The 24,402-nt window shown below is 35.7% G+C and overlaps 11 protein-coding genes and 10 long non-coding RNA genes across 21 annotated transcripts; 9 read left to right on the top strand and 12 right to left on the bottom strand.

Moving 5' to 3' along the window:
* Positions 1–22: 22 nt before the first annotated feature.
* Positions 23–827, bottom strand: SPOM_SPNCRNA.4245. Its single transcript, NR_193606.1, has one exon. It is a non-coding gene; the product is annotated as a non-coding RNA (long non-coding RNA).
* tbc13 (GTPase-activating protein) lies at positions 106–2,403 on the top strand. Its single transcript, NM_001020248.3, has 3 exons — positions 106–1,463; positions 1,505–2,071; positions 2,124–2,403. Exons 1-3 carry the CDS (start codon positions 420–422, stop codon positions 2,370–2,372), a joined length of 1,860 nt encoding a protein of 619 aa, NP_594819.2. The 5' UTR covers positions 106–419; the 3' UTR covers positions 2,373–2,403.
* Positions 1,580–5,096, bottom strand: rga9 (RhoGAP family GTPase-activator protein). The gene is made up of 9 exons (NM_001356193.2): positions 5,021–5,096; positions 4,677–4,893; positions 4,461–4,621; positions 3,662–4,408; positions 3,379–3,619; positions 3,242–3,328; positions 3,163–3,189; positions 2,724–3,122; positions 1,580–2,688 (listed from the first exon to the last, which is right to left on the bottom strand). The coding sequence occupies exons 2-9, from the start codon at positions 4,777–4,779 to the stop codon at positions 2,441–2,443; spliced, it is 2,013 nt and encodes a 670-aa protein (NP_001342903.1). The 5' UTR covers positions 4,780–4,893; positions 5,021–5,096; the 3' UTR covers positions 1,580–2,440.
* Positions 4,428–5,013, top strand: SPOM_SPNCRNA.4244. The gene has a single exon (NR_193605.1). It is a non-coding gene; the product is annotated as a non-coding RNA (long non-coding RNA).
* A 119-nt stretch (positions 5,097–5,215) lies between the features above and the next one.
* rec24 (meiotic recombination protein Rec24) lies at positions 5,216–7,604 on the top strand. Its single transcript, NM_001020246.3, has 2 exons — positions 5,216–5,492; positions 5,633–7,604. Exons 1-2 carry the CDS (start codon positions 5,225–5,227, stop codon positions 6,364–6,366), a joined length of 1,002 nt encoding a protein of 333 aa, NP_594817.2. The 5' UTR covers positions 5,216–5,224; the 3' UTR covers positions 6,367–7,604.
* SPOM_SPNCRNA.257 lies at positions 7,081–7,597 on the bottom strand. Its single transcript, NR_150670.1, has one exon. It is a non-coding gene; the product is annotated as a non-coding RNA (long non-coding RNA).
* Positions 7,605–7,691: 87 nt separating the features above from the next.
* SPOM_SPNCRNA.4243 lies at positions 7,692–8,230 on the bottom strand. Its single transcript, NR_193604.1, has one exon. It is a non-coding gene; the product is annotated as a non-coding RNA (long non-coding RNA).
* Positions 7,889–8,772, top strand: mrpl25 (mitochondrial 54S ribosomal protein mL59). Its single transcript, NM_001020245.3, has 2 exons — positions 7,889–8,350; positions 8,462–8,772. Exons 1-2 carry the CDS (start codon positions 7,952–7,954, stop codon positions 8,498–8,500), a joined length of 438 nt encoding a protein of 145 aa, NP_594816.2. The 5' UTR covers positions 7,889–7,951; the 3' UTR covers positions 8,501–8,772.
* On the bottom strand, positions 8,767–11,268 carry ned1 (lipin, phosphatidate phosphatase Ned1). Its single transcript, NM_001020244.3, has 3 exons — positions 11,191–11,268; positions 10,839–11,120; positions 8,767–10,690 (listed from the first exon to the last, which is right to left on the bottom strand). The coding sequence occupies exons 1-3, from the start codon at positions 11,248–11,250 to the stop codon at positions 9,062–9,064; spliced, it is 1,971 nt and encodes a 656-aa protein (NP_594815.1). The 5' UTR covers positions 11,251–11,268; the 3' UTR covers positions 8,767–9,061.
* Positions 11,269–11,412: 144 nt separating this feature from the next.
* csn71 (COP9/signalosome complex subunit 7a) lies at positions 11,413–12,671 on the top strand. The gene has a single exon (NM_001020243.3). The coding sequence runs from the start codon at positions 11,732–11,734 to the stop codon at positions 12,347–12,349; it is 618 nt and encodes a 205-aa protein (NP_594814.1). The 5' UTR covers positions 11,413–11,731; the 3' UTR covers positions 12,350–12,671.
* Positions 11,708–12,093, bottom strand: SPOM_SPNCRNA.4242. Its single transcript, NR_193603.1, has one exon. It is a non-coding gene; the product is annotated as a non-coding RNA (long non-coding RNA).
* On the bottom strand, positions 12,616–15,768 carry SPOM_SPNCRNA.1041. The gene has a single exon (NR_149884.1). It is a non-coding gene; the product is annotated as a non-coding RNA (long non-coding RNA).
* On the top strand, positions 13,027–15,855 carry ure2 (nickel-dependent urease Ure2). The gene has a single exon (NM_001020242.3). It carries the CDS (start codon positions 13,151–13,153, stop codon positions 15,656–15,658), a length of 2,508 nt encoding a protein of 835 aa, NP_594813.1. The 5' UTR covers positions 13,027–13,150; the 3' UTR covers positions 15,659–15,855.
* SPOM_SPAC1952.10C (uncharacterized protein) lies at positions 15,830–18,099 on the top strand. Its single transcript, NM_001020241.3, has 2 exons — positions 15,830–16,374; positions 16,490–18,099. The coding sequence occupies exons 1-2, from the start codon at positions 16,102–16,104 to the stop codon at positions 17,300–17,302; spliced, it is 1,086 nt and encodes a 361-aa protein (NP_594812.1). The 5' UTR covers positions 15,830–16,101; the 3' UTR covers positions 17,303–18,099.
* On the bottom strand, positions 15,927–17,866 carry SPOM_SPNCRNA.4241. The gene has a single exon (NR_193602.1). It is a non-coding gene; the product is annotated as a non-coding RNA (long non-coding RNA).
* Positions 18,100–18,184: 85 nt separating the features above from the next.
* SPOM_SPNCRNA.4240 lies at positions 18,185–20,166 on the bottom strand. The gene has a single exon (NR_193601.1). It is a non-coding gene; the product is annotated as a non-coding RNA (long non-coding RNA).
* On the top strand, positions 19,239–21,181 carry ach1 (acetyl-CoA hydrolase). The gene has a single exon (NM_001020240.3). It carries the CDS (start codon positions 19,497–19,499, stop codon positions 21,060–21,062), a length of 1,566 nt encoding a protein of 521 aa, NP_594811.1. The 5' UTR covers positions 19,239–19,496; the 3' UTR covers positions 21,063–21,181.
* SPOM_SPNCRNA.4239 lies at positions 20,283–21,142 on the bottom strand. The gene has a single exon (NR_193600.1). It is a non-coding gene; the product is annotated as a non-coding RNA (long non-coding RNA).
* A 25-nt stretch (positions 21,182–21,206) lies between the features above and the next one.
* On the bottom strand, positions 21,207–22,153 carry SPOM_SPNCRNA.1040. Its single transcript, NR_149883.1, has one exon. It is a non-coding gene; the product is annotated as a non-coding RNA, possible alternative UTR (long non-coding RNA).
* Positions 21,445–24,123, top strand: SPOM_SPAC1952.08C (pyridoxamine 5'-phosphate oxidase). Its single transcript, NM_001020239.3, has 2 exons — positions 21,445–21,834; positions 21,910–24,123. Exons 1-2 carry the CDS (start codon positions 21,610–21,612, stop codon positions 22,255–22,257), a joined length of 573 nt encoding a protein of 190 aa, NP_594810.1. The 5' UTR covers positions 21,445–21,609; the 3' UTR covers positions 22,258–24,123.
* Positions 22,093–23,818, bottom strand: rad1 (checkpoint clamp complex protein Rad1). The gene is made up of 3 exons (NM_001020238.3): positions 23,642–23,818; positions 23,275–23,515; positions 22,093–23,231 (listed from the first exon to the last, which is right to left on the bottom strand). Exons 1-3 carry the CDS (start codon positions 23,775–23,777, stop codon positions 22,637–22,639), a joined length of 972 nt encoding a protein of 323 aa, NP_594809.1. The 5' UTR covers positions 23,778–23,818; the 3' UTR covers positions 22,093–22,636.
* Positions 24,124–24,402: the final 279 nt, after the last annotated feature.

Genomic DNA, 24,402 nt, shown 5'->3' with positions numbered 1-24,402 from the left:
TTTATTTAATAAATATCCAATTATTATTAATTGCTCGTTCTAGGTGCTGTTTAAACCAAATATTTCTTTCCTGGTCTGTATGTTGCACCTACATCAATCTTACCTATACTGTACATCTACTAAGGACGTTCATTACTCTGTACTTTCCTACAGTATTTGATTAGGGAAGTATTGTTAAGAAGGAAATTAGTATAAAAAATAAGTCAGAAAATTTAGTCGGTTCTTAAACTTGCATTCAATTTTAGTAGCTAACTTAGTTCCATCATCCACGTGTGAAACAGGCTACTGAACACACCAATTGCGCTCTCCTTTTCTTCATATATTTAATTTTCAACAGTAATATTTTATATATGATAATATAACTAAATTGGATATAGTCAAACTACATAATATCTTATTTGAATCGCTTCTAGTTTATTATGGACTATAAGCAACGCATTGAAAAATTTAAAGACATTTTAAATTCGGAAGAGCCAATTTCTCTCCCTGGTTTATGCTCGCTTTGTATTCAAGGAATTCCTGATGAATATTCACTTAGGGCAAAAGCTTGGATGTTGATGCTTGAGTTCCTTCCTACCGATAGATCAAACTGGCAATCAGTTCTAGAAAAACATCGAAAAACTTATACATCTTTCGTTCAAGAGCTTCTTATTGATCCTTGGAGGAAACTAACTCTACACGAGGAATCAGGCGAAAACAGTGACCATCCTTTAAATACTAGTGATGATTCAAAATGGAAGGAATATTTCGATGACAATCAAATACTTGAACAAATTGATAAAGATATTCGTCGGACTCTCCCCGATTTATCGTTCTTTCAAGGAAAATCTGAGATCAACAAGAAACCTTCAGTCAACAATGTCAGTGAGAACATTAGTGTAAACACAGAAGACGATAAAGTTGAAGAAGTTGGACAGAAACTCAACTATACCAAAATAACTTCAATTGATCAAAGCCAAGAAACACCGGTCCATTTATCAACGATTGACTTTTCCAAATTTCAAGAAGAATGTCATCTTGTGCTACAAGGTCGAATTTATCGTCTTGAAAATGAATCGACTAGTTCATCTACAACAGCTCTCAGTACTCCTCGACAAAGCATGGATTCAAAAAGAACTATAAATGCTGAAGCAATAGCTGGAGAAAACAAGTTAGGCTTACATCGAGAAGCGGCTGAAAGGATTTTATTTATTTATGCGAAACTCAATCCGGGCATTGGATATGTACAAGGCATGAACGAGATTCTAGCTCCTTTGTATTATGTGTTAGCCACGGATCCTACTTATGAAAATTATTATTTATGTGAATGCGATGCATTTTTTTTATTTACTCAAATGATGGTTCAAGTTCGTGATTTGTATGAAAAAACTCTGGATCATGATTCGGATCATGGCATTCACTTTCTTATGTCTAAATTTACTGAACGTTTAAAAAAATATGATTATGAATTATGGGAGAATTTAGTACGTATTAATATTATATATCATTACTGACCAACCATTAGGAGGAAAAACAAATCCATCCAACGTACTATTCTTTTCGTTGGTTTACATGTTTATTGTCTCAGGAGTTTCCTTTGCCGGATGTAATACGATTATGGGACTCTATTATTGCAGATCAAATGAAAGCAAGATTATTTGGAAAAAACGATGATGGTTTCAACGGTGCTTATGACTTTTTAATGGATTTTTGTTGTTCCATATTAATTGAACTAAGAGAAAGTATTTTAGAAAGAAACTTTGCAGATTCAATTAAGCTGTTACAAGCTCATTTTAATGTTGATATGCCTAAATTGCTTAATCTTACATTTGAGTTGCAACATTTAAGGAAAACATCCAAAAATGATGAAGATATGTCTTATGTTCGGAAAAATAGCTACAATACTAATGCTTTGGCCAACTCTTTAAAAAATCGAGTATTGTCGACATATAACACTGTGAAGGCAAACGTCCCTCAAAGTAGTAGTTCTTATACTGATAATAACAAGCAGAAAGAACCATTGGAAGAAAAAAGAAGCTTTTTCCCTAGTTTTAGAAGCTCTCTAGATGGGGTATCTCCTACACAAGGCAGGGTAAGTAAACTTCTAGTTTTAATCCATCACGTGGTATTAACTCAGTTTTTAGAAGAGTGGAGAGGAAAATATAAGAACAATTTTTGCCAAGCCAACAGCCCATATTGGGGAAAATGGATGGTCAAATTTAAAAGTCAAAGGAAGCAGCATATTTCAAAGATTCGGAAACTTCGTGGGTGATACTATGCGCTACATTACTGAAGAGGAGGAATCCAGTGAGGAAGAGGATCTTACTACTTCAAGAAGAAAAATTGGTATCACCTCTAAACGAAAGGTGTCCGTTAAACGGAATGTGATTTAGATTGCTATAAATGACATATCGTAGTTTTAATGGACAATGTAAAGTAGGTTGAAAAAGAATTATAAGTTTTAAAATGGTCTAAATCTTCGTGTTGGTGATGGATTTTTGCAAGGCGAGGATGATCGTGGTAGTTTCAATTTCTGAGGAGACGTTGTTATTGGAGTCAGGGCCCTTTCAATCTCCACAGGAGGTGTCGAAGGCCTTTCAAGATCTGCGAAAAGATTCTCAAATTCATTAATTAAATCAATAACCAGTAAAGTAGGATGTGTGTCTTCAACTGGTATAATATTCAAATCATCAGGAGGACGGAGTACACCTAGAGGTTAGACAAATATTTGTAAAATGACATACATGGCGAAATTATTTTAGCAAGATGTCGAATTTGACCATCTTTCATGCGAATAGAGATTGCATAGGCAGATAAATGGCGAATTATTTCTTCCAATATATGTAATGGTGTGGAGTGCAGATGGAGAAGACACTTTTTAATTGAATACAGGCGGTGATCGAGGTCTTCAAAGTCTGTATAAGTAGTGTAGATAGCTTTGAAATAATCATAGAAACTTGATCGTATCAACGAATCAGGAAATTCTAAAAGGCATAACCTTAAAGAACAAGTAATTGAAGAAAGTGTATATTTTTCCACACAAGCATTTAAAACAGATTCAACGTTATCTGTCTTTCGTAAAACGCTTTTAAGGTCAAAAGCATCTTTAAGTGGAACTTCGGTAGTCCAAACACAACTTAAAACTAGCAAAAATTAGTATTTTTCAAGTGAATACTTTCTTACCTTCTTCGTCACGTTCATAAGAATAGGCTGATTATATTAGTTAAATTTGAACAAATGATAAAGAAACTATTTAAAATACCGTCTAATAGATAAGCCAATATTTTAGGCACCAACGAAACAATAAGATTATCTTCGGTCAAGCTGGATTTTTGCAGAAACAAGTATTCTGTAGGTTAGATAGGTTAGATATCACAAATTCAATAAATGTGGACTTACCATCTTTAGTAGATAGTTCGTTGTTAGAAACCGGAATAAAATAACCGGTATAATGTTTATTTATTTGAGTTGACATATCGCGCAAAGAATCAAGATTTTTAAACGAATTTAAGTTGTCGATAAAAATCGAATTAAGACTAGGTATAAAATTACCGGAATAGTTGGAACATTCAACCAAAACCGATTTGACAGCATTCAAACGATCAAGCTCAGCTTGTTCTAAATCTTTAAAAACCATAAACTGGAAAGGGTTAGCAAATGAAAGAAGAATAATGCTCAATACCAAATATAACTCTAATTCATGACGGCATTGCTCTAAATTGTCATAAGCAAGGTTGTACTTTTGTAAAACAGGATCATCATTAGTAGCTGTTATAGGATCATTTACTTGAAAATATGGATCGACCTCAAGAATACTCAAATGATAACTTTTCAATAGTTGCTGTGATTTTGTAGTAAATTGAGCATCTATCTCCGGATCATTTTCAAAAACTCGACGAATGCCAAGTAACCTTATTAAGCCATGTTGTATCAGCTGGTTTCCAGCTTTAACGACATAAGAATCTTTTTCCAAACCAAATGTTGTCTTGATGGCTTCAAATAGAAGAGAGCAGTTTGTAACAAGTTCGTAGTCACCGAGATGAGAATAAGATTTTCTTTTAACAGTAGACGCCTTCATAAGCTTTAATAATACATTGGCAAATTCCTCAGCGGTATATGGATGATCAACTATGTTTATCAACCCATCAAACTTATTAACGTTAGAAGGATTAATATCCAGCTGAGACAGAGCAGAAGCAAGAGAATCGGATTTATTAGATTTTCGAGAGGTAGGAATTGGCTTTCGGTCGGTCAAATTAGACTTCTTGCTGTTTACATGAGAGAAACGTGAATTGTAGTTGTTTATTTTGACAATTGCGGCTGAAACGATTTCATCTACCCTTCTAGAATATTTCTTTGACCAATTTGCAAAAGGATTTATTACCAATATATTTAATTGCTCCCCAAGCTTCTTGTGCAACGACGCTTCCTATTGTAAATATTAGCGATAATGACCATAAGAGTAACGATTGAAAGTATACCATTAAATAGCTTTCATAAAGCTGGTGTATGGCTGCATCAGAAGGAAGATCATTGCTTTCTTCATTTAAAGGATGGTGCTTATTGAATTTTGAAAACGATTTGAACAGCAAGTCAGAACAAGATGAAGCTGACTTTGCTCTAATATGTAACAACTGTAATACTAAACGTATTGTTAAATCATTAGTTATTACAAGAAGAAGAATTCATGTGCATACGCTTTTCGTTTTGTTCAACACCTTCGTTGATTAAACGTTGGGCACGATTTATTCCCGTAATATAATCCCTTGACCAGAACGAATTTGAAAAGCCGTCCCACATATCTTTTTGATAAAAATGTCTGATGTACAATACACTTAAGTATATCTATGTACTTCTGTTGAGTGCCAGCTAATTAATAGATTAAAGGTAGTTACAAAAGAGTTCTCTTTTAATCTAAAAACGTTAGTTTAAAAAATATTACAGATAAATCAGTAAATTGACATTGAGGATTAGAATTCTCCTACAACTCCAAATAATCCAAGAAGGACTGAAGGAAAAACTTCTTCAAAAAATCACTTACAAAGAAAGCGGTATTAAATATTATTCACAGTGATTAATATGTAATTTTGGTTTTGTAAAGAGTCATGTAGATGTTGGTATTTAAGTGGGTTCGTCGCGACGAGATGTAAACAAACCAAATTACATAGTGCAGTACAAAGCATCGTAAACTGTAATGAATGGCACAAATACTGAAGACAATAGTAAACAAATACTCATACAGACAATGTACACGTACGATTCGTCGGGAGAGACACTGAAAATAGCAATAGCATGGAAGATAATTTTAAAAAAACCGAAAGGAAAAAATATCAAAGACTACATAGAAGCATTGCGGAAAGGAATTGAGGATCAGGAACATTGCGAAAAATACGCGTCAACATTATTGGAACCGCGCCCAAAGACGAAAAAAGATGTTGTTTTGAAAAATAGTAATGTTACAGAGTGTGTGGCTTTAAAAGCCAAACCGTTCTCTAAAAAAATCGAGGATATGGGTAAGTACTTGCACGATGCTTATTAAATCCATCAATACTAGGCCGGTATATCTTCTTATATCTAAAGCATTAGTTATATTAAAGAAAGCCTTTTTGATCTAAAATAGTATGAATTTTCTTTCGTTAACAATCCAATCTAGATATCTTTTTGCTGACCAATGTTCACGAGAATCTTCAGGAAAAGAGGCAAACATCCGGAAGCCTTGCGCATCTGGATATTGAGTACACGTTTAATGGACTTTTTCGATTCTTAAAATGCACTGCTGACATAAAGTTGAAGCAAACAAAAGTATACGAGGGTGCGGATTTTTTGCGCATTAAAACTTTATTCGAAGAAATTTTTATGTTTCTTAAAAGAGATTGTAAGTCGCCGTTGGTTTTAACAAGACTAGTTGAATTGGGAGATTATGTACTGGATCTCATTATAATCACGCAGTCGATTATGCAAAACAATGCCAACAATGGAACTGGAGTGATTTCCAGAGCGAAATTTTTGGAATTTTACGTATTTTTGGAGCAACTGATATTTAACAAGCTCTCATTCGCTTCCGTAGAGCAATTGGAAAAATTACTAGATCAAATTGTTAAACGGATGAAAATATGCTTCACATATTGCAAAAACGATAACCCATCTATCCGGTTGTTATATAGTGAATGTTTTTTTTCGTACGCTGAGATATACTTCCCTTGTCTACACTCCTTCGATGCTCAGCTTTCATCTGCCGCAAGCAAATGTGTCCAAATCTTAAGAGACATAATCACAAATGAAGAATTACAAACTGATAAACAAGAGTTGTCTAAGAGTGCCTACTCTGCTCCATCCATCCTTTTGATTGGCCTCAAAGATATGCTATTTCCCGAAGACATTTCCTAATAGTAATATATTGAGGGCCACTATTTAACACACATTCATTTCTTGCCTTTCCAATTTGACTCCTTTTGTTATCCTAAAATATTCACAACATTTGGTGGAATTTTTCTGGAAATTCAATGTACAAAGAACGTTGTGGTGAAAGTGTTGATCATCATATCCATTCGATGAACTTTGATATTATGTTCCCTTTTAAATCTTGGGCATAAGGGAAAGGTTTTCTGCTTTTAAAAATTGATGGATAAAAGAAACAAAGGAACAAAAAAAGCGAATATATAGTGGCCAATTTGTATTATTTTCAAGTACAGAAGTGCTTTCCAAATTCGTTTACAAGAAACTTTGGAATTTCAATCAACAAGCTATGTTTCTTCTTTTCCAATAAAGCGCATTTAATACAACGCGTTGACAACAAGATTATTGATCAAGTAAAGGAAATTTATCGCACAAGCCTTCATTCATAATCCGCGATTTGATCTATACGCATTGCTATCCTATTCCTTACGAGGGATAAATCGAAGGAAGTGATAATGGATAAAACCACACAAGCTCCAGAGAATTGAAGGTTTTTCAGCTATAGACCTAACTAGAAGAACAGGGATACTTACAGGGCTTATTAATATTCAACATTAAAGAGCGTCTTATCGATTCCTTGTCAACTTGATATCACCAACAGTTCTATGCACTACTAACTTTATGTCACACTGCGTTACATGTCATTATAAATAATTCCTTTAGTATTTCTTATATTCTCCACTAATTGGAGTCATCGAGAGATGACCGGACTTTTCCTACAATAATTTTTACTTTTATTTATGTTTTAAAATACTCAAAATAAGCATGATTGAGCTTTTTTTGCTTACTCTCAACATGTGTCAGTAGGAATCCGTACATGATCTGATATGATAATTTTACTGGCATCAGAAACTCTATAACCACACACAGCTTACTTGAACGGGCCTCATTTGATGGAATCATAGAAGCAATCACAACTAAAAACGATAATGATTGAAAGCGTTTGAATGCTACGTTGGCGGAACACAATCACACATACTGTCAGCCTTCAATAATTAAATAACGCAACCCAACAAAGATGCCTAAGGTAGAGGGACTAATGCGAGAGGAAGCCATCTACGCAGTATGTAAAATATTTTAAGGAGTTTGTATAGTTGCTAATTTAACAACGATATACATAATAACGAAATATGTTAGTGATTTTTATATTTGTATAAAATAATACCCTGGATAATTTTGTATTTATTAACTATAGTACTGCTACACCGTAATATTATATTAATTAGTATATCCATTGGAACTAAATTGAGTAACTAAGAATTAGTCCGACCTAATAAACGCTAATAGTCAATAAATTGGCTTAGAATTGTCTGAGATAATAAACTCTTTTAATATTTCAAACGATGAAAAGTTTCGATTAAGAACTCAAGAATGAACAGTAATGATTGATTTAACGTAATATAGCGCAGTTAAACGTTTGCCGACATCTTAGGTCAATGTATTTTCTAATACTAATAGTGCTTGACTCACTGTCTTTTTGAGCTTCTCTATAGATTAAAGAGGTTTTAACCTTATCATGCCAGTCTTTACCAAGGAAGCTTTGGAACGGCTTCCTATCCAATTAGGAAACTTTTTTAAAAAGTTTCCGCCTGAAAATCCAAATGCATGGACGACAAATCCAAATCGTCAAAATCCGTTTCTCGCAACTCGAAATCCTCAGAATGGCCTTGTAATCAACCCTTACTATTCCAATAGAAGGCAAGCTGAAATATATAAAGAGGCCAGGCTTCAGAATCTGGATAATTTACTCCCCCAACAAATGTCATGGCAGAAAGATTCTACACGCCATATTTTGAAAGGTCTTCTGAATCCTAAAGGAAAAATTAGTGAACGAAAGAGGGATGAGATTTTGGAAAATAGGCGTTTAAAACTTTCGGAATCATTGAAGAAAACTTCTAAATTTAAAAATGAGCGCGTATGTAAACTGTTGTACTTTCATGATTTTCTTATTTCTATCTACTGATTTTGATTGTGAAAAATTTACTATTATTATTTTTTTAATTGTCTTTATTAACACTCTTTTTAGCAAAAAGCTAGCAAAATAGCGAAACCTTCTCCTTTCTAAATTCTTCTTCTGCAAAGTGGGTTTCACGTAATACTGTTAATACCTTTTGATTCCTGTTTGTTTATGACTTCCTTAAATTTTTTTAAAGATTCATTTAAATTTACTGCTATATTACCTCAATTATGTGTTTACTAAAAGTCTTTTATTGTGCAGCATGATAAAAAGACTAATATACTAGTCTATACATTTTTGTAATCTTTACTAATAATATGATTCTACTTTAATAGTTAAATTACATTTAAATATTAGGTTTTGAATCTGCAGACTTAGGATTTTAGAATGTGATTTATTCGTAACTTTTCATTATGAAGTATCTTGTTATCTTTAATTTTTAGGAAGAGCGCATTTAAATATAAAAAAAATATTTAGCACTTTCTCAAAACTCATTACTTGTGAATGAGTAAGTAAGTCATTATATGATTTATGTAACTTTCTAAGCTTATTAGTGCATTTCAAAGCCGACGGAAATTCGTCAAAGTGATTTTAAGATTTTGGGGCATTAAAAAAAAAGATGGACAGTCGAGTAATTTTTTTTTCATCGGAAATTGGGAAAATGCAACTTCAAACAGCATTTTCAACGTCTTCTTCTCCTTCTTCATCTTCTTCACCTTCAAACATTAATTCATTGAAAGACTTAATCAATGGACTAGGAGAATAATCTTGAGCATCTTCCTCGTCAATCCCCTCGAATTCTTGATATCCGAATTTCGTATTTTTGGGTGTTTTGGGCGACTTGGATGTGCTTTTATTAGTATCGTCTTCTTCTTCATCGCTAAGTTCAAGCAAAGGAGATCTCCAAAAATTCACATCAGTAAAGCTTGAGACTTCATCTCGGGTGCTAACCTCGATGGGAGGGAAGAAATGATCGACAAGCTCATTCATGTAAACATAACTACTTCGGTGACCGCTTCGCTGCAACAGTTCAATATGGACTTCGCCAGCAGAATTAATGGTAAAAATCCTAGTTGGTGGAACTCTGACATGGTTATAAGATATTGCGTCTGTAATACGATTGCCAAAGCCGGCGTAAAATGGTGTTCGAGGAACAGGTAAGGCGAAAATATTACAAAGATCACGCAAACAAGCCATTTTAAATACTTCTGGCTTCCTTAAAATTACTTCTCTATGAAGAGCAGCCATAGTGCGATCAGGTGATAAAATAACAGGACCATCGGGTAGAGAGTATCCGTTCTGTTCAATATTCCGGAGATAATGTCGAGTAGAATCGGCTTGGCCTACCGAACGACTAGTTAAATACATAATTTTGTAGCCGTTGTTAGTGATATCGGTATACAATTTGGCAACTCCAGCATGAGTCCAATCCTTGCCGATCAAGGTAAACATATGCCCTAGAGCATCAGATTTGGTAATTGTTCCATCAATGTCCGATATAACGACAGGATCGTTGTGTTTCCAAAAAAAAAGATTAGCAGTGCAAATGGCCTTACCCCCGTTGACTCCAAAGGAAAGCTCATTTTTACCGGGCTTCAAATTTAATGAACGAAGCTGATCAGAGGTTAAACGAAGGGTTTTAGCATATTGAGGATATGACTCGGAAACTGGGCTCAAAGACTGTTCAGATAAAGAGTGTCGACGGCTTAAATCAGAGTCCTCATCCATTAAAGCCGAATCGGACTTTGGAGACGCAGGAGTGCGAGATGGACTTGCAGGAGGACTGTGTCCATAGACCTCCGCAAACTTTTTGGCATCTTCAGAAGCGTGAAACCACAGATTACCTTCTTCATCTTCACGCAGAAGCTTTTCAATCATGGGAAATTCATCCTTGAATGTTTCCCGTGCCAACTCTGCAATGTTTATATTCGCAGCAGAAGATTTATAACCTGTCATGTCAAGCATCACATCACCATTATCCCCAACACGTGTAGGAAGTTCTTTCCCAGAAAGCCTTTTCCCCAATTCCTTTGCCTTTTGTAACAATCGTAAGTCTGCTAGCGTTGTTGCAGGCATCGACGGAGTTCTATCACTTCCAGCCATTTCCAAACAACTCGAATGTCGAAGGTGCTTAAAGCCGGTTGGAGGTGTTTGATCGGCATCGGATTTCGAACGGCGAATTAAATCTCGAGTAAGAGGGAACTCGTAACCGTCCTCCATCAAATAGGTATTCGATTGATCTTTCTCATGATCCTGAGATACTTTATCGAGCTCGAGATCTTGAGGCTCAGTGACATTCTAAAGCAAGACTGTTAGTAATTTTCGTGATTGAGATAAACTAAAAGCCGAAAGTAGTTGTGCAGAATTCTGATACCGTATTCATTAAAATATTGCACATAACTGTTTTCCACCGGACAAGTCAGCCCCAGTTTACTTTTGTACATACAATGGATGGTGTTTGCTTTGGCGAAGTGGTAGGCGACACAATGGGAGATGTTTGAAGTTCTCGTGGAACTGCATTCTCAGTAGCAAATACAAAGAACGCTTCACCTCCATCCCCAAGTTTCATATTAAACCCAGTCAATTGACCATTGACCGAAAATTCAACCTTTTTGTCTGAGGGCAAAAGCAAGCTAAACTTTCCAAAGCGAACATGAAAAGGTGAACATGCTAATGTTTTATCCTCTTGCTCAACCACAATCACGTCAATGGCTCCAGAGAGAGTCGACTATTTACGAACACTGTTAGCATATTTGTTCAATTGTTTAACCCATCATTTCTAATTATTGAGAACTTACTGGATTAATTGCATTCCACGTCTTCGTAACAGAGTCAAACGCTCGTCCTACATATTGCATCGTGCAGCAGCTACGAACAGAGGTAAATGGGATGACTAGCATACCATTATGAGCAAAAGCGTGGGAGGAAGGGCGAGGCAACATCTATGGTCCCTGCGGTCTGTTACGTTATTTGACCTTACAGTCCCATACTATAACAAAAGTAAGCAATGTAAACAAACCACCGAACTTCATAACACTGAACTTGGAAAAAGCGACATTTTTCTTTTCTTTTATATAGATATATAATTTGTTTAGAAAAAATAGAGATTTTTTTATGAAATTTGGATTTTAAGGACCATTCTTGTTTTTGCAGGGTCCCACGCATAAGTCTCAAAGTAAAGATATTAGGAGAACTTTTGCATCCCTTTTTATGTTCCTTTGATTACTGAAGGGCCATTATTTGAAAATACACACGAATACTTTTGATTGTGGCTTCCTTTGCACGTTTTAATAATATTGTGGCACATCATTAACCATCACATTTACAATATCTCTTGTCATGGAAGAAAAGATTTCACAGGCGATTGACGATCCGAATGTATTTTGCTTTCAGGAATTATGGATTGAGTGCCAAGAGGTCCAGAAATCACAGCCTATAGACAGCGCCGTTCTAAGGACACTCGAGATATTCTGCAGAGGAGATATCAGAGATGCCTCATCTGAATGGAATGAATTGCGTTTCAAAAAACTTCGACTTCTTACACTTATCGATTTGGCTAATAGACATGTTGGAAGTTCCGTCTCATTTGAAACCATATTGGTTCATCTACAGTTAGATCGGCTTCCTCCCTCTGATCCTACCTTCACGGTCGAATATTATATCATGCAGGCCATGATGAATCAAATTTTAGTGGGAAAAATTAATGCAAAAACTCAGACTTTACATGTATCTTGGGCACTTGAAAGATTTCTCGATTCCAAAAGGATAGATGAAATGAAGTATTCCCTTGACCGCTTCATCGAAAGGTGCTCGAATATCCTTTTTCAATTAGATGCAGGAACGCCCAGTGTATCAAAGTCTTTTAAACGTGCTAGTCGCATGTCAAGTAGCGACGGAATCGATTACATGGTGTTTGATAAACGCCCTCGTCCGGACGATACTGACTTTGATCTATAATAGCATACAAAAACTTGTTTCCTCTCCTAAAAGCCATCTTATCAATATAAAGGTTGTTTCGAGGATATATGGACGGAACAATATAGTGCAGATGTTAATTACAAAAGTTGAGGATTTGACAAAATTAAATTTCGTATAGACGTTTTCTTTTATCTTACACCTGCCCTATTTTTTCCTTTCATGGTTCATCGAGATGTAAATTCAAAAGTTGGTGGTCTCGTTACTATGTTTTTTTTGTCTCGCATATACATTATGAGCGTTTTATGGTAGATAATGATTTTTTTAATAGATCTAATTAATATTTTAAAAATGGGTTTTGGTCATATAATTTTCATGCGATGATATAATTTGCTGCGTGTAAACACAACATACTATACTCAAATATAGACTGGAATAATAAGTATACTAATTATCGAGAAATGGTCGACATCAGTTCGTGCACAAAAAATAAACAATACTTATTTCCCTTTCCTTTTACTTGAATAAGTGCTCAAGCGAACTGCTACGTGCCAACTTTTGTAAACTTCATAGTTATGCTTTTTTTGACACCAATTCAACTTCATGCTTAGCTTTTCGTTACATTACCTTAGTTTCTTCTTGTTAGTTGCGTACAATCGGCGCACCCTGCCTGTTAGACTAAGATAAGATATATGGTGGTTAGATTAAATGCATCCTTCAGCAACTTACCGATAAACGTCTCAACACGAACTAATTTACAAATCCTTAGTCGGAAAGTGTAAAATTATATCGATAAAGTGAAAGGAAGCGTATCGGAGATATCACTCTAGCGTTGTTCCAACTATGCAACCCAGAGAGCTACACAAATTAACGCTTCACCAGCTGGGATCTTTAGCCCAAAAAAGGCTGTGTAGAGGGGTAAAGCTTAACAAGTTAGAGGCTACTTCACTTATTGCATCTCAAATTCAAGAATATGTTCGCGACGGTAATCATTCCGTAGCAGATTTGATGAGTCTTGGTAAAGATATGCTGGGTAAACGCCATGTTCAGCCCAATGTCGTTCATTTGTTACATGAAATTATGATTGAAGCTACTTTCCCTGATGGAACCTATCTAATTACCATTCATGATCCCATTTGCACTACAGATGGTAATCTCGAACATGCTTTATATGGAAGCTTCCTGCCCACGCCAAGCCAAGAACTGTTCCCTCTGGAAGAGGAAAAGTTATATGCTCCGGAAAATAGCCCTGGTTTTGTTGAAGTCTTGGAGGGCGAGATTGAACTATTGCCTAATTTACCTCGTACTCCCATCGAGGTACGAAACATGGGTGACAGGCCAATTCAAGTTGGATCACACTATCATTTTATTGAAACTAATGAAAAACTATGCTTCGATCGCTCAAAGGCTTATGGAAAGCGCTTGGACATTCCGTCAGGTACTGCTATTCGATTTGAACCTGGCGTAATGAAAATTGTCAATTTAATCCCTATCGGTGGTGCAAAACTAATTCAAGGAGGTAATTCACTTTCGAAGGGTGTCTTCGATGATTCTAGGACTCGGGAAATTGTTGACAATTTGATGAAACAGGGATTCATGCATCAACCTGAATCTCCGTTGAATATGCCATTACAATCTGCACGCCCTTTTGTTGTTCCTCGTAAATTATACGCTGTAATGTATGGTCCAACAACGAATGATAAAATTCGTCTGGGAGATACAAATTTGATTGTGCGCGTGGAAAAGGACTTTACTGAATATGGAAATGAATCTGTTTTCGGCGGCGGAAAGGTTATACGTGATGGTACGGGACAGTCTAGCTCAAAATCAATGGACGAATGCTTGGACACTGTAATTACAAATGCTGTAATCATTGATCATACCGGTATCTACAAGGCTGACATTGGCATCAAAAACGGATATATCGTAGGTATAGGTAAAGCAGGAAACCCGGATACAATGGATAACATTGGAGAAAACATGGTCATTGGATCTTCTACAGATGTTATATCAGCTGAGAATAAAATTGTTACTTATGGTGGTATGGACAGCCACGTTCATTTCATCTGTCCTCAACAAATTGAAGAGGCATTGGCTTCCGGTATAACTACTATGTATGGTGGAGGAACTGGCCCTAGTACGGGAACTAATGCTACTACCTGCACCCCAAATAAAGACTTAATCCGTTCCATGCTTCGTTCTACTGATTCTTATCCCATGAACATTGGTCTCACCGGAAAAGGAAATGATAGCGGTTCAAGTTCTTTGAAGGAGCAAATAGAAGCAGGCTGCAGTGGACTTAAGCTTCACGAAGATTGGGGATCTACTCCCGCAGCAATTGACAGTTGTTTGTCTGTTTGTGATGAGTATGACGTTCAGTGCCTAATTCATACCGACACCCTCAATGAATCCTCTTTTGTAGAAGGTACATTTAAAGCTTTTAAAAATAGGACCATTCACACGTATCACGTTGAAGGAGCCGGTGGTGGGCATGCCCCCGATATTATTTCTTTAGTCCAAAATCCAAATATTCTTCCCTCTAGCACCAATCCCACACGACCATTTACTACAAATACGCTTGATGAGGAACTGGACATGTTAATGGTATGCCATCATCTTTCTAGGAATGTTCCTGAAGACGTTGCATTTGCAGAATCCCGTATTCGTGCTGAAACAATTGCTGCTGAAGATATTTTACAGGATTTGGGAGCTATTAGTATGATTAGTTCAGACTCTCAAGCCATGGGTCGTTGTGGTGAAGTAATTTCAAGAACTTGGAAAACCGCCCATAAAAATAAGCTACAACGAGGAGCACTTCCTGAGGACGAGGGTTCAGGTGTTGATAATTTCCGTGTGAAACGTTATGTATCCAAATACACTATAAACCCTGCAATTACTCATGGAATTTCTCATATTGTTGGTTCTGTGGAGATAGGCAAGTTTGCTGACCTTGTCTTATGGGACTTTGCTGACTTTGGGGCAAGACCCAGTATGGTGCTGAAAGGAGGAATGATTGCATTGGCCTCTATGGGTGATCCAAATGGATCGATTCCAACGGTTTCTCCCCTCATGTCCTGGCAAATGTTTGGTGCACATGACCCCGAGAGGAGCATTGCATTTGTTTCCAAGGCCTCTATAACATCCGGTGTTATTGAAAGCTATGGACTTCATAAGAGAGTTGAAGCCGTAAAATCTACGAGAAACATTGGGAAGAAAGACATGGTTTACAATTCATATATGCCAAAAATGACTGTTGATCCAGAAGCTTACACAGTTACTGCAGATGGTAAAGTTATGGAATGTGAGCCTGTAGACAAACTTCCACTTTCCCAGTCTTATTTTATCTTTTAATTATTTAGATTTTGATTAAGGAAGATAATGCGAGTTTAATTAATATGAAATTTTGTTTGTAAATTTCTTTACAGTTGTTTGAGGCCGAGAAATTCCATATCAAATTTTAAAAGACCAATTACTATTTAAGTTTATAAATATAATATACTCCCGCTTATGAGTTGGTGGATCAACCTTGTTTGCTTACTACCCACGTTTTTGCTTTAAGGTTATATAATTCTTTTCAAACACTAACAAATATTTGTCACAAATTCATATACTATAAACATTCAGAAAAGTTGTATTTGAGCTAGTGTACAGTCGTATTCGTTAAGTCAGAGTGAACTTCGTCGCTTACCAAAGCGGTAAACAACACCTACAATCAACGTTCGATGAGCCTAAGTGACTAAGCTGTGAAGAGATTAAGACTTTCATGAAAGCGTTATTAATAATTTCTTTTAATCATGAAAAAGTTCTTGTCATTCAAGCCTGCTGAAGACTTCCTTCGATCTCTTAAAAAATCATCACAATGGTTTCTGCTGATCATTATTGTCGAGGTTACCATTACATTATCTTTTGAAGGATATGTTTTTCATCATTTTCGTTTAATCACAGTCGAAAAAATTGATGTCTTTATAAATGCTATGGTGCCGTCTACATTTGCACTGTTTTGTATGGCATGTCCCTATTTACTTTATACGGCTGTAGATGCATTATTAAACAAGGATGTAATACAGGTAAGTTAATTGTCTCCAAAAAAAGCTAAAATGGCATTGTTTGTCTTTTGTCGATTCATATGGTTGACGCACTTGAGATCTAAACCAATTCAAGCTAACCGAATTATACGTTTAGATGTCAGCACTTCTTATCTTTCATGTAAGCCTTTTTTGCCTATCTGTTGTCCAATATTTTCAAATATTTTCAAAAGACCCCAGAGCGATTTTCCTCTCCGCTTTATACTTAATAGATCCCATTCGCCTCGTCACATCATTTAACTATCACGAAAGAATAGTTGTTAATTCTCATATGTTGTTATTTTATCTGAAGCCATTTGTAATCGCTCTTCCGGTGCTAATCGGCGTTACTTGTATCTTGCTGAGCTTCTTGGTTTACAAAATGAACAAAGCATTTGGATGGATTATGTATCAGCAGCATGGTCCTGATCTTCGAATGAGAAGAAGGTATCTCGTATACAAAATATTCATGTCCTTAATTAAGTCGGACTATTATTTTTGCCTAACGGCTACTGTTCAATATGCTATCTTCTTTTCTACCATAAGTCGTGTTGGGCTAGCACTAACCATTCTTGTCTTCCCCTGTACAATCGCAACTTTGATGACCTGTAGGTATGCTGTTTACAGAGAAAATCGTGCATTGTTAGGGATTGTACAGTTTATGTTTATGTGTGGACTTGCATATTTTATTTACAACTGTGCTAGGCTATACCTAGGCGTCGACTATGGGGATATTGCTGTTGCAAATATTTGTATGTTGGTGTTTTCAATAGTCACCATAATTTATTTGTTCACAACCATAGTCGTAGGGTTTTATTGCATTTCCAACTTCGGTTATGGTCTTAGGGAATATTTACGCTATATCCATCAAAAGCAAAAAGTCAATGCGGCTCCTGCTGTTCCTAAAGTTCGCATGCCATTGGACGACTGAGAGCTCTCTTTCTTTTGGCATTCTAAAAATGTGTTTTCTTGTTGTTTATCAATGTTCCTCATCTCTCTGTCCTAATCATCGTTTGTTTTCTTACGCCTGTTGAATTTACTGTTTTCCATTTCGTGTTTCCTTGCATTCCTTGGTAGGTGAATATTTTGTGCTCCGATCTCTTGTACTGTGTTTTTCCTTCATTTGACCTTTAATACATATCTTTTTTGTCTTTGTTAAAATTTATTGCTTTCGGTCCTTCTTTTGAAAGCTCAGTCTTCTTGCCTATAATTCACAATTTGAAAAAAAAAAAAAAAAAAATCTCCTAATTCATGCTTCATTGCTCATATCATTGCTATTATTAAAAACAAAATTCTCAACATGCTATTACAATGATTTAGTTGAGTAAACATTTTGAGCTGGTTCTTTTCTTATACAGGAAAAAAGGTGATAGCTAATTGGAGTTGACCATTTCCTTACGGAAGTTTTAGAACGAATATATCGTTCTGTGGCCTACAAGGATTTTAAGTCAAAAAATTCTATCATTTTTCTGGTTAAGAAGGAATGTTTATTAGTTGTTAACTCACACTTGTGATATTGTTGATTGTAGTGATTGAACCGTTTCTTTAAAAGTTTTTTGAATGATCTGAACTAATTTGATACAAATAGTTAAGTCTAGTCTTTTCTGTTTATTAATAATCCTAATTTATTAATAATGCTAATAAATAAATTAATTGTATAACGTAAACATATATTTTTATTTATATACCGCGTTTGAATAATAATACCCAGTTTTGGGACAATAATGGGATACCGTTCCTAATTACCTCCATAATTTGATTTCTTGTTTTAATATGACGATATATCGTACTAAGTCATTGCTGCCTTCTGCCTCTTAATTCTGACTTAAACTGAAAAACAAAATATTTCGTGATTTATCGTTATTAATTATTTAGCAGGATTTCTACAAAATTTGTTATAGAAATTACAACGTAAGCAAGCATTCTCGGCACTATCTTTTTACCGTAATTTGCCTCACTCCCTTATACGTACTGCATTTGTTTTGATTCCCTACCTGCTTGAATGTGCGATTCCAATGAATGACCCTCCATAGGCTCTAGGTGAAACCTTATTTTACACATATAAAACAAGGTGAATTCCATTTCAACACTTGAATTCCTAACCTAACAACTACCATCCATAAGTATTTTGGTATATTTACAAAAATTGAGTGTAATTCACTCTTATAATCGATACTTCTGATTGTCATTAGCGTCGTTGAGATCAAAACAAAACAATTTCCAGGATTTTGAAATTTGGCTTTTAAACAGCTGAATCTTTGGTTATTTTGTTGAAGTTTCTTTGATTTAATATCTTTTCACCCCCCTTTCACCTCTATTCAGTTTAATTTAATCATTTGACTCTTTCTTCTTGCATCGGTTCGTTCGTGTTCGCTTTACTACTAACTTACCTACCTACATTTGTTCTCCTTATCCTTAATTCTTTTACAGATATAACAAAACGTCTGCCAAAGTCAACACACTCGGGTTTTGTCATTTAATAGGGCAAAACGCTACTCTACTTGGGATTTTCATTATATTTACTCTCATTCATATTCTTCCGTTTCTGTGACTAAATCACCATAAAAAAACACCTTCCTTCCCCGGAAAACAAATAAGCAAACAACACTTTTTTTCGAAACACATTGTTTAAACAAAGTTTACGCCCTTTTATTATTGAAGATTTTCACCCGGTCAACCTTTTACCCTTTTCCTATTTCGCAAATTCTGTCTCTTTTTTTCGTCACAATTTTGGTCTACTTTGCTAAAATCAAGTCGCGCATACATTCATCATTCCGGCTTTTTTTTTGCAATCATCATTCCATATCTTACCGATATCTGTGATCCTTGGGTTTGTAAATCTGTTACTGAGCAGTTACATATTTGTCACAAGAACAACCACTTTTGGTTGATTCATTTTCTTATTTAAAAGTAAAAAAGAGTGTACATTCAACAAATTAAAATTATCTTTTAAGCCCAAAAAAGCGTTTTTGAGCATATTCTGATTATTTATCTGTCGCCCAGATTCTTCATTGAAAGATTTCTTTTTCTTTTCTTTTTTTTCTTGTTTTATCGCTTTTGAATTTGACTTTTACTAGTTCAACGTTTTAATATTTCCTTCCTCTTCTCTTCTTTTTGTTGATACAATGCCGTCTCTTCTGAGTTCACGCATTCGCAATGCCGAATTTGCCAAAAAAATTGTTACGGATCCTGCCAAGTTGGTTCCGTACTTTAAAAATGGGGACTATGTTGGTTGGTCTGGTTTTACTGGTGTCGGTTATCCTAAAATGATTCCAAACGCGTTAGCAAGACATGTCGAAGAGAACAATTTGCAAGGAAAATTGCGTTTTAAATTGTTCGTTGGTGCCTCGGGAGGTGCTGATACGGAATGCAAGTGGGCTGAATTGAATATGATTGAGCGCCGGTGTCCTCATCAAGTAGGAAAGCCAATTTCTAAAGGAATTAACTCTGGCAGAATTCAGTTTTTCGACAAGCATTTATCCATGTTTCCCCAAGATTTACTTTATGGCTACTATACTCGTAATCGTGAAAGTAATACAATTGACACAGCCATTATTGAGGCCACAGCCATTACCGAGGACGGCGGAATTGTTCCCGGCGCATCAGTTGGTGCGAGTCCGGAACTTATGCAACTTGCGGAAAAGATTATCATCGAGGTGAACACTGCCATTCCTTCTTTTGAAGGACTTCATGACATTGTCGAAATTCCCAACCCCCCACATCGTACTCCAATAAACATCAATCGAGTTGACGATCGTATTGGAAAGCCATACATCAAAGTGGATCCCAAAAAGGTTATTGGAATAGTGGAGGCTGATTATGGAGACATCACATGCGCTAACTCTCCGCAAGATGAGACTTCGCAGGCTATTGCAGGCCATTTAGTTGACTTTTTCCATCATGAAGTATCTGTAGGGCGTCTTCCCAAAAATCTTCATCCTTTGCAATCCGGTATTGGAAACATTGCCAACGCTATTATCGGTGGTCTTGCCCATTCTCCCTTTAAAGATCTCGAAGTGTGGACAGAAGTCTTACAAGATACTTTCTTGCCTCTCTTTGACTCTGAAAAGTTACGTTTTGCTACTGCTACCTCAACCCGTTTTTCTCCTCAGGGATTTGAAAAATTCTACTCAAACTATGATTACTACAAGGAAAGAATTTTGTTACGCCCTCAAGTAATTTCCAATCACCCTGAAATTATCCGCCGTCTTGGTTGCATCGCTATGAATACTCCTGTGGAAGCCGATATTTACGCTCATGCCAATAGTACAAATGTTTTGGGAAGCAGAATGTTGAACGGTTTAGGTGGTTCTGCTGATTTCTTGCGTAATGCGAAATTAAGTATTATGCATACACCATCGGTTCGTCCTTCGAAGAAGGATCCTACTGGTATCACTTGTATTGTTCCTATGGCTACCCATGTTGACCAAACCGAACATGATTTGGATATTTTGGTTACAGAGCAAGGATTGGCTGATTTACGAGGCTTGTCTCCTACCGAACGTGCTCGTGAGGTTATTGACAAGTGTGCTCATCCTGACTATAAGCCTCTGCTCAGAGAGTATTTCGATATTGCCGAAAACTACTGTTTAGCTAGAGGAGCTGGTCATGAACCCCATATTCTTGCCAATGCTTTCAAGATGCAGCTCAACCTTTTAGAAAAAGGAACGATGAAGATCGATCATTGGTAAATTTAGTTATCAGTTGTTATAGCCACTTTTACTCTTTCTAAGGGTTTTCCAAAACCTTGTTACGACTAAAATACAGCTTCTTCGTGCTGTTATGACTTAATGTATTTCATTTTTACATTAATTTAATTTACGAAATAAAAAAAATCCGTATACTAAAATTAGTGTTTATAAGTTAAGGAAATTAGTTTTGAGTAAGTAAATCCAACAATCATAATGCGTATGAATTTTCCAAGATACACAGAAATGAGCGCGTTTATTTTATGAGCAGTATTCCTTTGAAGATTATTAATCTTTAGTTCCCCTGCAAAATTCGTAAGTTGGCTGTTTAGTACATACCTCTATATTACGTTGAGTTGTGAGTCAGCATTTCTGCTATTAACCTAGTATCAAACCTGCTTACTCAGAGAGGAGTACCACCAAAATTTAGGAAAGGATAATCAAGTATAGAAATTATCGTACAGTTTTGTCTGGATCAATAGTTTCCATTCACCAGTATTTATTCTGCAAATTATAATCTTTGTCGCACCACAATAACCTGAAAGTAAATATGGCCTCAAAAGTCGATTCATCTCATGAGTTCCCCAGCCAAATCAAGAGATGCTTGTCCTCATCCAAATATATTCAACTAGCTACTTGCTTTCATGATCAGCCTCACTCTTCTTTGATGACATTTACCTATTTACCTGCAGGAAGCGCTGCCCCTTACGAAGTGGAGGATTGCATTATTTTGTCAACAGGAGAAAACAGTAAAAAATATTTTAACATCAGTTCGGTATGTATCATATTTAAAAGTTTAACTTATCCTTGATCCTGATTGGTATTTTCTTTTTTCTAACATGATGACTAGAATCCTCGAGTATCATTACTAGTTCATGACTGGACCACTAATCGTCAAGAAACAGATCCTGATGCCTCCTCATTGTACACCTTACTTTATAAAATGAATCAGGCTCAGTTCTCGAATACATCAGTGACCTTGAATGGCCTTGCTACCGTTCTTCCAAAGAATAGCAAAGAAGAGGAATTCTTTAGAGAAAAGCATTTAAACACTAATGACAAGGGTAATACGAAACAATACGTGGAGGGTGAGGATATGAGAATTATCAAGATAAAGTTGGAAAGTGCGAGAATTTGTGATCAGAGACTCAACAACGTCCAAAAATGGAATGCAAGAGGAGATGAGACTCCATTTTGAGTAAACAAATGTTTTATGAGTGTCACTTTGCATTTTCTATTTTTTAAAAATCAATAATGTTTGAAGAATTTTTGAATGCTTCGTAGATCTAACCATAATGTATAATCGTGTGTATGATACATGGGAATTTTGTTGGCTACATGCTTTGCTAGACAGCCTAGTGGAAAGCGTCTTGTTTATACGTGTGTTAAATAAGCATAGAAAAAGTGAGGAAACGGTGTGACTTTAAGCTACCTAAATAAGACCAAACAAAAAGCAGGGAAATAAATCATGATTCGTTGAATAAGTGTATTATCATAAGTTGTTCAGTATCAATTGTACCTTTTTCTTTTTTTGAAGTTATCGGAAACACTAAAGTGCTGAGTGCTAAAATTATCATTTAGCTATCCTCATCCTCGGTCTCCGCATCTCCTCGATAATTCGGATCGTTTCGTAAAACGTTATTGTCCGACTGATTAGATTCTGCTGGTTCTTCTTCTTCATCCTCCTCCTCATCTTCACTTACAAGGTCCAAAGGAACAATACAAAAGTCTACAAACGTACAAAGCCCTTCTTGACCGACAAGCATGATTTGAATGCTCAAAGTTCCATTTTCATCAATACGTAGGTTTACTTTAGAACCCACTTGTAATGCTTTCAGCGCATGTCTTATTAATGAGAAGCGGTAGGAATAAGTGTTTTCAGAATCAGTTTCAAAAGACTCTAAAACACTTTTCTCGTTTGGATATTCTATTTCCGTAGTGGATAATGCCCCTACACATCTCAATAAGAAGGTTGATTTTTGGGATGATGTATGAATAATTAAATTTTCGCCCATGTTATTGTCTAATTCCACCAAGGCATCATATAGCCAGTTACTTTTCATAATGATCTTCGTGCACAATGTGCTTGCAAGTCTATTGATGTCAACGTCGTCCTCACATTCCATAGTCAACAGTTCACAAGCCGTAGCATAACCAGCCATTTCCTCTACTCTTTATTTTTGTCAGTACAGAATGTTAATGATAAAATCCTTACTCCCATATAAATGGACAGCCGGGTCCATTATACTGTACTTTGCAGATAACGCCTCGTTTGTGCATTATGTTTACAGTGGGTTGATCCCAGGCACTAGTTGAAATCCGTTCTTTTCCATCTGTATAAATTGATAATGATTGTAAAAGAGGTGAAATCATCGTCTGGAACATATATGTATCCCCATCTGAATCACCCTGAAAATTAAACGTTTGAAACAACGACTTATCAAGAAAGGCGTGAGCTTAATGTGTGAGTGAACAATAAAGAAAAAGTGAATGCATTTCAAGAATCGCATTAATATATGAAACTTTATTAAGTAGCTTCAAATTTTTTAACGATCATAGATGTGAGACTCGACTTGTCTTACCCTGCAAAGACTGCGATTCCTCCACTGCAAACCGTAGTCCACGACTTGTGATTTCGATAGTACATTCCTTTGAAAAATCAATGCATCGTAATGTTGACTGAATCTGCTTTAAGCATACTGTTTCTGCTTGAAACATGCGAATTTACGTCCAACAATAAAAAATTGGTTATATGCTACAACTTGAACACCCGTAAATGCTAATCTTATAAATTGATAATTTTTCCTTCTGATATTAAAGGACTTGACACTTGATTACAAGACCAAACGCAGAATAAGAAAGACAGTTCAAGTTAGAAGTTATTTAGTAAAATTCGAAAAGGTGCACAATTTTAAAAGGTATGCAGATTACTAAAGGAAATGAAAATTGAGATTGCTTTTTCTTTTTTAAAAAAAAAAAAATTGTGAAATATTTTATTCTGATATATAAATTTTTGGAAAGCCGTAAAGCTTAATAGACGAGTATTTTATTTATTAATTGAATAGCATCTACTTCTAACTGTCTTTATTTATTTATCTCTCGACACAGAAATTTTATCAAATTAAATACAAGTTTTAAGAGCCATATTTGAATTTACCAAATGATATTCAAAAAAGCTATAGGATCCCAGTAAGTTGATTGACTCAAAACTAAAGATACAATTAAGGATTTGTAGCTTAATGAATTTGATTGTTTATGAAACAAATGGTTCATTTATTAGACAAATATTGCAAATTGCCGAACTGTTTTAGTGATAATAGCTAAATTTAAATTGCTTTAGAAA

This window comes from Schizosaccharomyces pombe, assembly GCF_000002945.2.
Source record: "Schizosaccharomyces pombe strain 972h- genome assembly, chromosome: I".
Classification (NCBI taxonomy): Eukaryota; Fungi; Ascomycota; class Schizosaccharomycetes; order Schizosaccharomycetales; family Schizosaccharomycetaceae; genus Schizosaccharomyces; species Schizosaccharomyces pombe.
The sequence above is the reverse complement of the archived record's forward strand: the minus strand, read 5'-3'. Positions and strand labels throughout refer to the sequence as shown.